At 39.3% G+C, this 16,602-nt stretch overlaps 1 protein-coding gene across 1 annotated transcript; it reads right to left on the reverse strand.

The window, feature by feature from the left end:
* Positions 1 to 1,449: 1,449 nt before the first annotated feature.
* On the reverse strand, positions 1,450 to 14,842 carry LOC140156529 (3-oxoacyl-[acyl-carrier-protein] reductase FabG-like). Its single transcript, XM_072179469.1, has 9 exons — positions 14,788 to 14,842; positions 8,299 to 8,429; positions 7,446 to 7,538; positions 4,781 to 4,869; positions 4,136 to 4,229; positions 3,792 to 3,861; positions 2,802 to 2,838; positions 2,308 to 2,371; positions 1,450 to 1,659 (listed from the first exon to the last, which is right to left on the reverse strand). The coding sequence occupies exons 1-9, from the start codon at positions 14,840 to 14,842 to the stop codon at positions 1,450 to 1,452; spliced, it is 843 nt and encodes a 280-aa protein (XP_072035570.1).
* Between the last annotated feature and the right edge of the window lie 1,760 nt (positions 14,843 to 16,602).

The following is a 16,602-nucleotide window of genomic DNA, read 5'->3' on the forward strand; positions in this document are numbered from 1 at the left end:
GTGGCGCAGCCCAGGGGCACATCATAAAGCGATACGGAGGAGAATATCAATTCTTACTGATTTTTATTTATATGTAGCTGAGTGAGGATATTATTTTTGGTGAGTTATTCGTTTTATAATTATGCGAGGATATATTTTGGGAGTTATATATTTTTTACATTAAGGAGGAGACAAATTGGTGAGCCAAATTATTTACAGTAGAGGAGACGTGTTTTATTTATAACAGAGGGAGGTGAGGATATTTTGTATAGTAGAGGCATGTGACAAATTTTGATATACAAAATTTACCCCTTTATTTTCTAAACTATATTTCAGGGCGGAGTTTATTTTTGTGAGTAAAGTGAAATGGGGTGATTTATTTTTTATATGTGTATATACTTTATTATGCTATGTGATGGTAATGCACAGTCTGTTGGAATCATATTGTTTATTATGTTGTAATTTTAAAATGGTAATGATACATAAAGATGCATACCGCAGGTGTGACATTTGTTATGTATTATTGAAAATCTGGTCAGCACCTAGAGTGGAGCCATGCTGCCCAAATTTTTATTTGGCAAAAAGTAGTTGTGTTTTATAGGATTTGATAATTATTATGATGATACCTTACCAATACATGCTTGCCATGTGTTTCGTAAGTGTCGTTACTATTCGCATGCGTTGATCGGAGCCATGCTGCCCAAATTTTCATTTTGTGATTAAATAACTTGGGCCTTTTTCGTACGTCTGAAATGTGGAATCATATATTAACCCTTTTTAACGTGCTTATTTCTTTCTTTTACTCATCGGATTCGAATTCATAGGTGAGGGAGGGTGCTAGCTGAGTAGTATTACAGAAGCCATTGTAGGAGTGGGGTGCCAGAGTATTGAATAGGGGTGTGACTGAATCCTGTATGTTGTAGACTGGAAATCAGTAAATAAAGTACTGTTGAAGTGAAATTGGAACGACCTACTTTTATTATTTAGATGCACTTCTGTTTGTAAAAGATAAGATATCAAAGGTGGGGTTCTGCCCCACGACTTGCCCCGTCTCAATACAAAACTTTTCGTGTTCCCATTTTGGGAACTGGTGTCAACCCGGCCACCTGACTTTCATAACCAACTTACAGCTAACCAGGTATCTATTAAAAAACCCAACTCATTGAGACATTTACGCTCTTGGCAATCGGCCGTCCCGCCACACTTGATTTAACACCCTTCTGTGACTTATGGACCAAAATTAAACTGGATTCTTTCTTTTGGGATAAATTTATAATGTACGACTGCGTATCACTAAGTGTTCTACCAAGACCAAGAATTACTCGAAATATCTATAACAGCCATCGGTATATGTTATTCACCCATACGTGTGATTTCTTTGTAAGTTAATGGTATTGAAATTACACAATTCTGTTAGATTCTGTTTACCTTTGGATGCTAAAACTTAGATTACTTAAAGAGTCAAAAGCTTTACGTGCTTTTCAATGGAGAACTTATTTGGTGGTCTCCGCTCTTCAAATGTGATCGTGGACAAGCTGCCTGTCTCCCACCATCTACAGGTAGATTTGTGCCAGTTATAAATGATGCTGCATCAGATGCTAGATATGCAATAGCATTAGCCACTTCTTCTGGTTGTGCTGCTCGTCCCAAGGGGTGCGATGAGGAACAATTATCAAGGTGCTATATTTGCAAAAGACAAATTGAAGAAATTACTTTATAATTAATACAATTTGCCATTTCGATCATTTATATAAACAGTGTATTGTGGGTAATACCCAGGACATCAAAGAGGATAAAATTAATGAGTCAGTTTGTATGAATTGTGATTCGTCACTGTCGGAGGAATTCATATGACGAGACTCGTCAGAACTAAATATTCTTTTAACTTGAAGTGCTGTCGTAATCTCAATATAATAATAATAATAATGATAATAACAGCACTTAATATAGCGCTTTTCCAACCTGATCAAAGCACTTTACAAAGATACAAAATATATACAAAAACATATTATACCTGAAAAAAGGCTTAAAAACAGCAACAATCAGTACAAGTGAGTTTTTAGGTTACTCTTGAAACTATCTACAGTGGGGGAAACACGGATGTTTAAAGGGATGTTGTTCCACAGTTTGGGTCCCTGTACACTGAAAGACCTGTCACCAATTAATATGTTGCTCCTGGGGACAACTAGACGAGTTGCGTCTAACGCCGAGCGTAAACCCTCTCTGGTTGGGATATAGATCGTCAAACAATCAGACAGGAAGATTGGTGACAGATCATTCAGTGACTTGTAGATGTATAATATGGATTTCTTACAAATTCATTCTCACCTTTTGGTAACTTGCTTCGTCCATACCAACTCTCATATGAATACCTGTATCTGTTGCACCGGGACTAAAAGTAAATTAAAAACAAATAAAAAGATTTATATGTATTTTGTAATCAATAGTCGTCATCATTATGTTTTTGTGGTCCTAAATTGTCACATATAAATGTATTCAAATACTACAAGGTTTTAGAGGGGAAAGAGGGCAAATCCGGGGGGCAAATTATTCCTACTCAGGTACTTGCTATGAGCCTATCAACTCGAGCCGGCACGGTGAGGGGTAATATTAGCAAAGAATTCTGATATTAATCAGTGCAAGGGGAAATAGTTGCCCTTTTTCCCCAATATAAACCATGTAGTATTGTTTTATTACACCTCACTTGTGATTTGTAAATTATTGACAAATGAATTGGCATGATTAGTTTATGACTATTTATGAGGTAGAATAATATCACATACAACAGAATGTAATGTGGAACAAATATATTAAAAACTTACTTGACTGAATTCACCCTTACACCATGTGGAGCCAATTCTGAAATATACAAAACATAAATCTCACACCTTCAAATTATTTACATATTATTGAGAATTAACCAAGAACAAATTTATTACATTATTATGTTCTCAGAATCTTCTTTCCTATACCTTGTTCCAGGGTTTTCTTTCATCAAGCATTTTGCTGAAGGTGTATATTCAATTTTTTGTACCCTTTCGATTGTGAACTTTTCCTCTGAATGTTTCATTGCCGAAGGGTATTTTCATTTTGGGATACTGTTTTTAACAATGTGCGTCTTTATTTCCAAACAGCATGCCAAAAATTAGCTACCCAGCTGGGCGTACTAAAACTTACTTGCCCGTCTCTCAACCTGCCAAAAACAATCTTTTTGCTATAGATCTCTGGAAGAAAGCTCAGCTTGTCATAAGTTTTAAGTTTGTATTTTGTGCTCATTTTTTAGGAAACAATTTGGATGTTGATTTCAGCTGACACGCATTACATTAGAAATATACATAGGTCCTTCTGCAGCATCAGTTGGGCCCTTTACTTGGACCCTGGGAAAAGGTGTTACTGGTGTTGTTGGGTGTTATGTTAATTATGTCTTGAGCATAATGATTACTAAGATAATTGCTTATAATTAGTGATTGCTAGCATGATTGCTTAAGGATTGCTTAGTAAGTAATCGTCTATGGTAAGGGAACTCACACGGTACAACATGCAGAGGCTATGCAGGTTAATCCTTATTATCAAACGCCAAAGTCGATCCTTTGCCCTAAAGCATGCTTAGTGAATTCGGCTGACGGACAGTTTTCAAAACATAACAACCTCACCCATCTGAGCGTTCACTAAGGCACCCCGCACTTATCGTCCATTCCCATGGCCTCAGTAAGGTCCTACCTTCATTGGTCCTACCTTCACTCTAGCTAACATCAACCTTTTGCAAAGTTCACCCTTGCAAAGTCCATCTTCATTGAAGTTCATGTACTTACCTAAGGCAGCACTTCTAGTGAAAGAGTCTAGAGCAGCTTTGGACATACCATAAATAGCCGCATTGCCAAACTGTATTGAGAAAAACATAAATAGATACATATTGGACAAACACAACAGCGAATTTAATTTAATTTAAAACTACAATGGGGAAAAATAGCAAACAATATAGCTTTTCGAACTTTTGCCTTACTGAAATAAAAGCATCTGGCAGATATTCCGTATTTAAATGCTACCCTTGCACTTAAAGTTATACAAAAAAGGTCAGATGGCACACACTTGATGTCACACATACTATGTGAAGGCTACACCTAAAAGGAATTTTGCATTTAACTCTAGTACTTACCGCTCTTAATCCAGCAACACTGGATACGTTGACAATGCACCCTTTTGTTTTAATGAGATGAGGTATGACAAGGGATGTGATATGAAAAATAGCTCTGTAAACAATGAAAACATTCAAAATTTACATAATGCTCAATAAAAAGATTACAGCTAATGTATAAATAAATCAATAATTTAAAAAAGTGGTTTACTATATAGACCACTTGGCATGTGACGTCATTGCCCGGCAGTATGCGCGCGCATTATGACAATTTACATTGTTCTTTGCCCTGCAGTGTGCGTACGCATCGTAGTCTGCTAAGGGCATGTGCATTTTAAATCGCCCGCCACATTTCATACAATACAAGAAAGCCATTGAACAGTGTAGCGGCTCGTTCGAGCATATCGATAGACGAGTCCCTCGCCTTTGTTGATAAACAGTGATGTCAAGTGGTCTATAGACGGGTCGTGTGGGGGTGGGTATGGGTGTGTGTGTGTGTGGGGGGGGGGTTAATTGGCTGGTTATGTGACATGTGTTTAGTAATTACATACACATATCCTTAGTACAAATCATGGTGGAATACCATCAATACTCCCCATTCACATTCTGCTAACCTCCTTTTTGATTGGCCACTGATGGCGTGGTGCTGAATTTATTTCCACATACCTGACATTTACATTCATCATTTTGTCATACTCCTCCATGCTTGTCTTGTGGATAGGTGTGCGCATCATATAGATGCCTGCACTAGTTATCTGTGCCGAAAGTGAGAATTGGGTTTTAAAATAAAATGAGTTTGTTTCATTAGTATCGGGACTATCCGTTGAATATTTCGTATGTACTTTTTGTGCAATTAGTACATTTTTTATAGGCATATATTATAGGAAATATGTACACATTCTGGTCATGCTGCTATGCTATCGTTACCTCGTTACCTCGTTGAAACTTCCTCCTAAGTACATCCACACGGGAGTATCACCGGAGGTTGAATTAAAGGAGGATTTCGTGATCCTAGCATCCTCTTTTTATGACATTTGTCAGTAGATATCCACGAAAAAGCTTATTTCCAAAATTTCAGTTGATTCCGATTTTGCGTTTGCGAGTTATGCATGATTATGTGTATTACACTGCTCCATAGACATGTGTTGTAATTTCGTTCTGGTGCACCAGAACGAAATTCAAATTTGGCGATATTTTTGCTAAACGAATTAATCTGCAAGAAATATTTGGTACATAAACATTATGTAGCCAGAGGTATCCAGTGGTGTAAAAATCTCAACTTTTTTTGGGAAAAGTGGGGGATGAGGTTGTGGATCACGAAATGCTCCTTTAAGTTGGGGCTTCTGGCAGGTCAAACATTTATTGTCGTCGTCGTCGGGCACAGGCACCACAGGAAACCTGTTCCAAATTCCAATAGCCTCCGCAAATGTCAGTGTAAGGAGTCTCATGTAAAACATTCTGCTCCTGCTTGGTTTTGGCTTGAAGTATTTTGACGAATCAATAGCTAACCGGTTCATGATGATCTTCTGAAGGGTTCTTGTTCTGGTCTTGATTCATCCCTCTTCTATTGTTTCCCAACTGAGCTGTTGTAACATCTCTGTAACACTCGATGTTCGATGAAAATCACCCATCACAAACCTTGCTGCCCTTCTCTGTACTTTCTCCAGGAGATCCTTATTCTTTACAATGCCTGGATTCCAAGCAGCAGAAGCGTATTGAAGATGGGGTTTCACCTTTGAGTTGTAAAGCTGCTCTTTGATCTTTTTGGTACAGTTGTGGAAATTCCTCATCAAGAAGTTGAGAACTCTATAGTAGCCTTTCCTACTGCATAGAGAGTCTGGACATCCCACTTCAAGTTGTTCTGGATGCGAATGACTAAATATGGTGTGGAGGTGACTTCTTCCAGTGTAGTGCCAAGCATCTTGTAGGTTGGGTTTCCAGGATCCCTTTTCTGGAGATACTCATAACCTTGCACTTTCTGGCGTTAAATTTCACTCCCCACAGTTCAGCCCAGCTAACTAGCTTATCAAGATCTTCTTGAAACTCCAATTCGTCTTGTGTTCCACGTATACCCCTGTAAACAATGAGGTCGTCGGCAAACATTTTTTGCAATAGATGATAAACCGTCAACGATGTCGTTGATGAAAGCGATGAAGTCGTGTGGCCCGGAAATTGTACCTTGTGGTACTCCACTCAGGACTGTATCCCACTCAGACTTCTGGCCGTTTACAACCACCCTCTGCTGGCGATGAGTCAGGAAAGCTTTTTTTTTCATTCAAGTGCGTTACCACGGACGCCGCAGTAGTTCAGCTTCAACAGGAGATGTTTATGAGGCACAACGTCGAAGGCCTTACTAAAGTCTAAAATGGCTATATCAGTGGTGATTGACTTGTTGTGGTAGGAGACAAGGTCATGAAGTGTTGTGATGAGCTGGGTTTCATATGATCTCTGTTTTCTGAAGCCATGTTGGCAGTCAGACATTATGTTTTGGCTGTCGAAATGCGCCATCATCTGGATATCAACTATGTGCTCCAGATGCTTACTCAGCACTGAGGTCAGCGACACTGGCCTGTAGTTAGATATGGCTCCGGCTTTGACCCCTTTTTTTTTTAAAGAGCGGAACTATATTTGCGCGTCTCCAGTCCTCAGGCAAGTAGCCCTCGTCAAGATATTGTTGAAAGATGTGTGAAACAACAGGTGCCAACTCCTCGGCTGCCAATTTCAGAGCCTTGTTTGGGATGTTTGGGTGCTTGGGTATGGACTTGGTAGATAAACCGGAGGATCTTCTGCCTCTCTATTCAAAACACTATTTTAATATTTTTACGGAGCCTGTTTCACAGTTTAAAAACTGTTTCACAAGAGCGCTGGCTTTACCCAGGTCATCAGAGATTGTTTGGCCATCCACTTTTAGTGTCTAAACACCAACATTGTCTTTTCTTTTGGCTTTGATGTATTTCCACATGACTTTCTGGTCATCTTTGCATAGTCTCAACAAAGTCCTTCAGCATTGACCTATCGCTCCTCCTGATTATCGGGTAAAAGAACTATGTCACATGCTGGGTTACGTGCTCATGCTTTGCAGCTTTTATGGTGAAGGAGGTGCGAATGTGATGATGATGTGATTCAATTATCCAATCAGAATCTGTGTTTACGCTGTTAACTTTATGCAGTGGCTCCGGAACGGGGGGAGGCACCACCCCCATATTTAACATCTTACGGAGCCTCTGCTGAAGGACCTTGCCATATACTACCCGAGTGCTTTTCGTGTTCTTTGCATACTCCAACATTATTTTGCAACTCCTTCTTTCACATTAAAAGTGATTATACATACCAATATATCAATCCTGCCGTAATGTTTGATAGTCTTGTCCACAATGGTCTCATTGTCCTCTTCCTTTGTTACATCTCCAGTTATTAGCAGGACCTACATACAGTTAAGAGCCAATTCCATATTACTCGCATTACATTTTTGTTTGAATTGGCACATTAAAGTCTCCTATAAATACACTATAATAGAAGACCGAATTAAAGACTAGTTTGCATCTGACGTCAGTACAAAGGCGCGACGTGATTGGTTGATGACATGCGCAGTACGGCATTTGTGGTCTGGTTGACAGAACGTCATACGCAATCTAGTCTATTTAATTCGGTCTGCAACTATAAGCTTTAGTTCATCCACATTATGTGACATCGTGACCCGGAACCGGAAGTGAATGTCCCTAAAAGCCCTCTTACTACTTACATGAAACACAATTACTTGATCGATTTCAAAGTATGTACTCTCATAATTGACAAGTTTCATCTTTTATGAGTTGAACATTTATTCCAAAAGATACTACCTCTAAAATGAAAAGTACATTTCCCTTGTTTGATTTGCCAAGGTGGAATTACATGTGAATTGAATGATTGGCTACAGGTATTTTTGGAATGAGTGGTGCATGGTGGAAGTGAAAATTAATAATAAATTGAGCTGAATTTAGATAAATTTTGATACATTTTGATGAATTTAGATCATTAAGATGAATTTAGATCAATTTAAATCAAGGGCCTGCTCGATGATGGTAACACGTGATGCGAGTTCCCCTCCCCCTCCCCCACACGCACACCCACATACCAGTATGAATGATCATGTTCTGTTTCAGTTTAGCATAATGAGCCTTGGTTTTGGGGGAGCCTATACCTACCTTAGCGCCATGTTTCTCACATTCATTTCCAACCTTGCTCAAGTTACTTTCATTACGCCCTGTTAAGACAAGATGAGCTCCCAGATCGGCAAACAAGACGGCTGTGGCAGCACCTATACCATGACTGGATCCTAAAAAATAATTGTATGAATTTAAATGCATTTAATGAATTATGGTTGGTTGTGATGAATTTGTCAATTTGAATAATCCTTAATATTTTTAAATATGTCAAACATTTTATTAAATTCCATTTAATAACCACAAATGATTGATAAGTTTTAGGGTCTAATATTTTTTATATAATTTGTATAGTGTTAGCTAGGTTAATCATGAAATCATGGACTGATTTGAACTGTGTGAGACTGATTATGATTTTATCGATAAATTGAAATTGTTGATAAAAAGCACCACATTCTGAACGTTTTTGTATATAAAAAACCCCGCAATGATAGCCATGTTCACATCACAAACTGTAGAGAATGACGTTTATGCATTATCAAGATGTTCAGTTTACACTTGTATAACGAAAGAGCTTGCACAGAAGAGGTCACGGAAATACTCTGTGATGGACCACTTGAGGGCTAGAAATTTTAGTTTCCCAGAATACATGTTATTCTCTTCTCTTCTGCAGACGTCAAAGTACGGGATCCGTACGCAATCACTCGGAGTTTTCCATCCTGGTATAGTACCGCACCTAATCCATCTTGGGAGACATCCGCGTGAAGAACAAAAGGCAGTTCAAAATCCGAATATAGGACATCATAGGAGGACTACTCAACTCGTCGAAATGGAGTTTAGAATCTCTTGGTGTTCAGGTTTCCAGCATATTAAAGTACTAGAGGGTCCATGACCTCCTTCTTTCGGCTTCCCTCTCTTCTCTTAAAGGTTAGGGCTAGCACGTTTTGCATAGATTTGCAGGATCGGCGGTAGTAGCCAGTTAACCCCAGTGCGTCCGCAGATCTCCCACAGTTTGTGGTGTCTTGCTCATTATTGGAGAGCGGTAGTTCCCTCGCCTTATACCACTGCGTTCCCGGGTTCAAGACCCGTCCGCGTGCCCAAGGACTGTATGTAAACTTGGTTTATTCCGATCCATGGTTGCTCTCGCAGGTTTTCTCCGATATCTCCGGTTTCCTCTTGGTTTCAAAATCGTTGTTTGGTTATCAAAATCTTCCTTCACCCAATGGAATTTGGGGAGCTGCACAGATAATAATTATCGGTATTGGTGGATGTTATAATCTCAGTGCGGATAGGTTTGCGCCGGGTTCGGCTGCAACCGGCCTAGTTGATGCGCTCTGATTGTGATGATTCATCAGAATCCTCTAGAAAAATGCGCTATATTATTAATTCAAAATTTATTATTGTATGTTTCGTTTGCAGTGCAGCAGTCTCTTTGGGGTCGGATCTGTATGTAGCTTCTGACAACATCCGTCCAAGGTATAGTGGATTTCCCGTTGGAACATAGCATTTTGCTGGTTTTAGCTTCATATCATTCTGTTTTAGACGTTGAATATAAATGGTTTTGAGTTTGGCGAGATGTTCGTCAAATGCAGAGGTTACACTGGAGACGATAATGTCGCCAAGATGCACATCACAGATGGTTTAATCCCTCTAGTGCTCTCTCCATCCAACATTGGTATGTAGCTGGGCATTCTTCAGCCCAAACGGGATCGTACCCATTCGTGAAGTCCCCAGGGTGCAACAAAGGCTGTCAATTGCCTATATTCTTCGGTAATAAAACCTTGATGGTATGTCTTCCCTTGATCCAGCTTTGAAAAGCACTTCCACCCAGGCTGTCCAGAACATCTCGGATCTTAGGGATTGGTTAACGGTCAGGAATGGGCTTCTTATTCAGCTCACGATAATCAACACAGAGCCTTAAAGACCCATCCTTCTTCCGGACACCCACCACTGGCGATTTTTCAATCCAACCCAGCTGTAGAAGATCTTCCAGGTAATATATTATGATACAAGGATCGTGATGGATCTTCATCTGTAGATCTGGAATGCATCCAGCGTCGTGTTCATTCTGGGCGAAGCTTCCTGTCTGTTCTTGCAGCATCTTCAGAGCAGCATGTTTCTGACAATCATTCAACTCTTCCAGGTTAAATGGTGGAGTCCATTACTGAGGAGGACAGGTGTCTACTTTACTTTCTCGTGGATTTCGTATTTCATTACTTGTAGGGTTTGTCCATTTTGTTTCCTTTGAATATGGACTTAATATCACGTAAAGTACTCAGTTCTTCCTGGTAGTAAAATGTTCACAGTTATTGGTGTTTGTTACTAAAACGCTCAATCGACAAGAAGAAGCATGTGGGCTGTTCACTAGCATCTCGTGTGGAACTATTTCATCCGGGCATTGAAGATCTTTGATTGGCTCGAAGAGCATGTCTGTCTTTCTCAGGGGTGCAAAGGTTTTTAGGCTCCAGATTTCCTCAATCATACCATGCATAAAATAGCTTTATTCTTCACTTCAAAAGATGAGAATGTTAACATAGCGTGTATTTTAGGGCGACTCTATGTTAAGTCTTCGAGTTTCCAAAAAAGGCTTCATGATGACAATGTGCGCGCGTACCGCACAAAATTTTGGTATTTTACACTAGTTTGAGGTCCATTTTGGTGGGACAGAGGCTTCTGTAATATCTCTGAGTAGCAACTCAGAAAGTTTCGATTTCCATCAGTTTGCAGAAACAATGGGAACCTGAGCACCAGTGTCCCAAAGTGCTTTAAGCCAGAAGTCTCCCGATGGCCACATTTACAAGGCACTTATGACCAACAGGTTTGATTAGACTTTTCAGAAACCGGTCTTCTATTCCCGGATCATCTCACGTTTGATGGGTTTGAAGCTGTTTGCTTAAATGCATCTTGCAGTGATGACACTCTCCATACACGCCGTCAATTGCTGTATCTCTGGGTGCATGGGGATTTGTTTTAGGTGCTCTGGTCTTCGAGACTGACAGCTAAATTCACATACTTCAAAATATCCTGATGCTGCTGAATCTTCTAGCATCCCTTTTATCTCTGCGCTGATAGATTCCTTTAATCCGATTTGAAGAGTCTGAAGAAATGTACTGCGGATGGTATATGGCTATCATATGTCAGGGGGGATGGGTCTTCCTGGGAAGCAAACTCCAACAGTTATCTGATATTCATTACCTCATCACAAACTCTTGCGGTGACGCCTTCTGCTGTTGGTTTGCCGATCGAGGTTAGATCTTGGTAGGCTGTTTACGGTAGTGACCCCTCAGCAACCGTCATAGTTTTGGCAATGTGAGGTCTTTTCTGCTTTCCAGATATACCAAGGTTGGTAGCATTAGTAACGGCAGACACTACCTCCTCTCGGTATATTTCGTGACAAGTCTGTCTTCTATTAATTTTGTTGGATTAGGCTATGGTAGGACAGCTTGTCGTTCTGTCCGGGCTTCCCTATCTGTCCACGAATCTTTAAGTTTAAAAACTCTTGCGATGAACAGCGGCTGCATGATTCAGGGCAGCTCTCTTTATTTGAAGGATCTGCTTACGTGTTTTGAAATCATGTTCTGTGCTAATCATTATTATATTTATATATTCTTTTCTTATGCACCTGATTCCGTTGAAAACAATTGAATCGTAATTATGAATCCATATAACTATACTTCATTAATTATTTATTTACTAATCTCATTCTTGAATTGTTGTTAATACTTAACAATAATTGTCTCTGAACATTAATAATCATTCATACATGAATCTTTTAAGTAAATGCGATTCTCAAATCTCATATCATTTTACTCATTTAATCACACTGATGTTCATGATGTAAACTCGTAACTCCACAAACGAAATTTTGGCTCAAATGTCAGAAATAACTGATAATCAATTTTAATTCTTGATTAACTGAGTTTTAGTATTTAGTACTATTTGTAAACTTTGATGCAAGTGGACCGTATAAATCCTATTAACAACTACCTTGAAAAAATCAATGGTAACAAGTTTGAAATGGCCTAAATTTGGGTTACTTATAGGCAAATATCATAGCAATCACAAGTATTTTTAGGTTGCAATATTAGTTTTCTACCTTTTAACCCTGTATGCCTTAGTTTATACACACTTCATATGCTAAGTACTTTTAAACACCCTGCATTCGGTAAGCAGCTTAACCTCGTAACTTTGCTGCTTAAAACGCAAAAGAACTAGTAAAGGTTATACACTCCGTGGGCCACTGACCGCCACTCATGTATAAAAGTTGTAAGCACCAGCGTGAATTGACTTTCAAAAAGGGTCCTAAGCTAGGATGTTGAAAATTGGTCAAACTAGCCCTAAACAAAGATTTCATTAATATAAAAACACCCTAGCGAGGAATTAGTATGAACTTTGTCCCTAAACAAGGATGAGACATAGCGAGTGTCGACATGCAAACACTTCCTTGGTCTAACCGTCGTTTTATCTTTTCAGTTTCTGTTTCCGTATCCGTAATAGTTTTTGTAAGTCATTGTTATTCTGAAGTGGTAGTCTCCCAGGTATGACCAATCTTTTATTCTAGCCTTTTGTTAGTTACTGAAAATTTGAAGCTCGTGAATTTCAGTTTTCGTTTTGGTAAGATATATTGATTTTTTACATAAAACCTTGAGATGTGCGGTTGGGTGCCAATCTAGACAAAAGAAGAGTCTAAATTTTACGGTCCTAAATTCGCGGTAAATTGTACGGCTTCAATTGACTTGTGTTTGGTGTATATGTACTTACGCCTAGACGTAAGTGGATCGTAAAAAAGTCTTGCATTGAAATATATACTGACCATGTTGCCAAGTTATAAGCAATGAGTCTTTCATATTGGCGATGAAACGAGCGTCTAAAATAGTCAAATATCTCCCAATGTGGCGCGTACAAGTGGTGATTTGGTAATCATGTTTTATATTGAAATGCAATACAAAAGAATTTGCATTGGAGCAAAGATAATGTATTCTATTCATGGCAAGCTAATCTGATAATTGGTTGGGCCTATATGCAAGACTCGGGTTTATTTTAAATGTTTATTTTTGCAGAGCTTATTTTCAGTCATGGATCATACTGATAAATTTCGCGAGGGGAGGGAGGGAGGAGGAGGAGATACTTAAGTTGAGACTGAACAAGCGAGAGTGGGAGGGGGTGAGGAAGAAAGAGAGGAGAGGGAGAGACGGAAAGGCTAGAAAGAGAAAGCTCGAGAGGAGAGAGTAGGGACCGGGGAGGGAGTGGGGAGCCTGGGGGGGGCAGGAGGAAGCAAAATAGGGAGATATACATTGATACGAGGGAAGGGCGACACTGTGGCCCTGCACAAGTGCAATGGGGCGCGACAGGCTCATAAGCGGACCTTTTGTGATTGAAGGGCTTATTTTCAACGTTTTTACAGAAAAAAGTGGACCTTTTCATTCGGATTTGCATTTTGTCATAATAATGTGAATCAATTTATCACTGTCAAACACGAGAGGGCGCTAGACCATTAAAACAGCGGTCGTACACCGGTGTTCATTTATCTCCAGCCTTTATGGGCTTTATTGACACAGGCAATTACCTCTATTGAAATAAGCTGATTGGTACTTCAGAGTTAACAATGAAGTCAGATTACAGTAAACTTACTGAATCCCTTGCGTTTTCGTATCTGAACAATAGAGTTACGGAAACTGAAAAGATAAAAAGACCCTTAGTATCCTTACTGTAAAAATGCAGGCAACTTGATTTTTGGCTTAAATAGTATGAAATTGTAAATTTTTTATCCTCTATAGGCTACATTCGAATTCAAATTGATGTGAACCCATAATTGTGGGTAATTGCAAGTTCCTGGCACGTAAGATAACAGAGATATGACGATGGAGGTAGAACTTTTTGAATGACACTCGTATATATAGGCATTACTTAATATGGCCGTAGCAAGGTTGAAAAATGTGGGGCGGCCATCACAAATGTGGGGCGGCCAAATTACAAATATATGCCCAAATTGAAATAAAGATATAAAGAAAAACATAACAAATTTCTCAAAAAGTGGGGCGGCCATGGCATCCCCGGCCACCCGCTTGCTACGGCCTGAGCTTCCTAAAGTTAAACTTATTTCAAATAATTCTTCTAAAACACTAAAAGCTAAGACCTGCATTTAATTAGGTCTGATAGACCTATACTTAATGAACTTCCTACTTGTATATATCCATTTACCTAATTAGAGAGACATTTTACTAGCATCTCATGAATGGGCAACCATTCTTATAAGAATGGCCCGCTTTTAGACATAATGAACTCGTATAGCTGGCCGTTACAAAAAATGTACGGACTTTTAAAGAAATTAATACGACCCCTCTAACCTCCCGACGTAGCAGTATATGGACGCCCGGACGTCTGTAAGTAGGCACATACCCAAAGATAGCTGATGTAGATTTAGATACCATGCATATAGACACTATCACACTGCACCTCCATGTTTTGTGAATTTTATAACTTTAAACTAATTATGCCTACTTTGTATGTTTCAATAAAACAACAACTTACCAGTGATTAGCGCCACTTTGTCTTTCAGGTTAAAATTGCTCATGGAGGCTGCCATCTTTTTCGTGAGTGAATGCCCTCTCAAGAAAAGTGCTGTACTTCTTATTCAGTCAAGATGTATTAAAGTTTACTATTAAAAGAATCACACAGATTTAGCTTGAACGCACATTTTGGAGAAATCACAAAAACGGTAAAAAACGCATTTTTTACCTCAAATTTTGTTTAAAATATTATTTTTAAAAAGCAAATTTGGCTTTTGTGGGTTTTTTTTAAAGTGATTATACACTCATCGCGCACACACTCAATCATCGGTCCATCAAACCGTTCCTGCATGGTAAGCCGTATACTTCTATCAGTGAACGGCTCTTTTCAAGAGTCTTTAAACCTTTTTAGCAGATAGGCGAGGTCTCTTTGTTTTCTGTATATAGACAAGGGGAAGTCTTCAGTGAGCGGCTCTTTTCAGAGCCACCAAACCATTAAATTTAGCAGATAGGCGAGGTCTGCTTGTTTTCTGTTGACAAAGGGCAATCTCCAGTAAAACGGATCTTTTCAGAGCCACCAAACCTTTCAATTTAGCAGATAGGCGAGATCTGTGTGTTCTCTGTTGACAAGGGGCAGTCTTCAGTGAACGGCTCTTTTCAGAGCCATCAGTAAGCAAGGGGCGGCCTGTACATGTCTCATTCTTAGGTAGGCTACTTTGTCCTGAAGAAGTCAGCGCTACTCCAGACGAAAGCTTGACAGCTCGAAACTTGTCCGACGGCGAACCCGATAAAAACCCACTAATTGTTATGAATTCCCGTCGTAAAAGCCTATCCCACAAGTCAAATTTTGAACAGCTGGTGTTCTAATGCTGAACACTTTTTTGCAGTGCAGCTGCATGCTTCATATAAGAAAGCAGTATAGATAGACAATTCATCAACAATAATATTAGCACCAGATAGCTACTTCATGCAGTACTGATCGCTGGCGATCACTTTATCAACAATTATATATAATTATATCCGCAGTATAGTAGACAGCCTTTCCCTATTTTCATCAGGACCTATCAGCAGAAGATGTCTGATTCATGAGCCAACAATAATATCAGAGTAGATACCTGCTTCATCAGCTACTTTGTCTACATTATTATGGTCACTAAAATGACCCAGGCCAAAATTACCTGCTTCCGAGTCCACTCAACAGCAAACATGCTAACACACTGTTAAATTATATACAACAACTTAATTATTATTTCATGATTAATTAGTGCAGTATGGCTGTCAATCAAATAGCAATACAAAATCATACAATAATTAAACTTAGATTTCTTACTACGATTGCTTATCTAAGCCTGGTGATCTTGATTGGCTCAAGATCTGATGCCGGAGATTCCTTTGATGATCTCAGTTCTTGATCAAATGTCCAAGATCCTGTCTACCCAAGGGAAACCCCTGGTCTACCACAGTCTCAGTCCAAGTCCTGATGACTATGTTTTCACTATTAGCTGCTAGTACGCTAGTGCTTTCCAAATGTTCTCCTATGTTGACCGTAAACTCCCCAGGCTCTCGGAAGATCTCTTGAGCATGTTTTCTGCTGACTTGACAGTCAGATTACACACTATGTTAGTCCAGCAAAACACCACAGTTCGTTGATGGAGGTACTCAGTCTGTCGCTAGTCGCCAGCACTATTGGCTCTACTACCGCCTTTGGCATATTTTATTCTCTCCAACACACAAGAACCCCGAACGGAAGTTTGAAGACTTCAATTATGGTAACTTTTGTATCAATACTGGCTAACAAAAATTTCACAGAGTTCCCTCTTAGAACTTCATACAGTAC

Source organism: Amphiura filiformis, chromosome 7, assembly GCF_039555335.1.
Source record: "Amphiura filiformis chromosome 7, Afil_fr2py, whole genome shotgun sequence".
Classification (NCBI taxonomy): domain Eukaryota; kingdom Metazoa; phylum Echinodermata; class Ophiuroidea; order Amphilepidida; family Amphiuridae; genus Amphiura; species Amphiura filiformis.

Excerpts from the sequence above, each read along its gene's own strand:
- LOC140156529 (XM_072179469.1), bottom strand. The coding sequence starts at position 14,842 with ATGGCAGCCTCCATGAGCAATTTTAACCTGAAAGACAAAGTGGCGCTA. Across the intron at positions 4,230-4,780 it reads ATGATGAATGTAAATGTCAG|AGCTATTTTTCATATCACAT; the intron begins GTATGTGGAAAT and ends CATTGTTTACAG. Across the intron at positions 2,372-2,801 it reads GTAAGGGTGAATTCAGTCAA|TCCCGGTGCAACAGATACAG; the intron begins GTAAGTTTTTAA and ends ATTTACTTTTAG.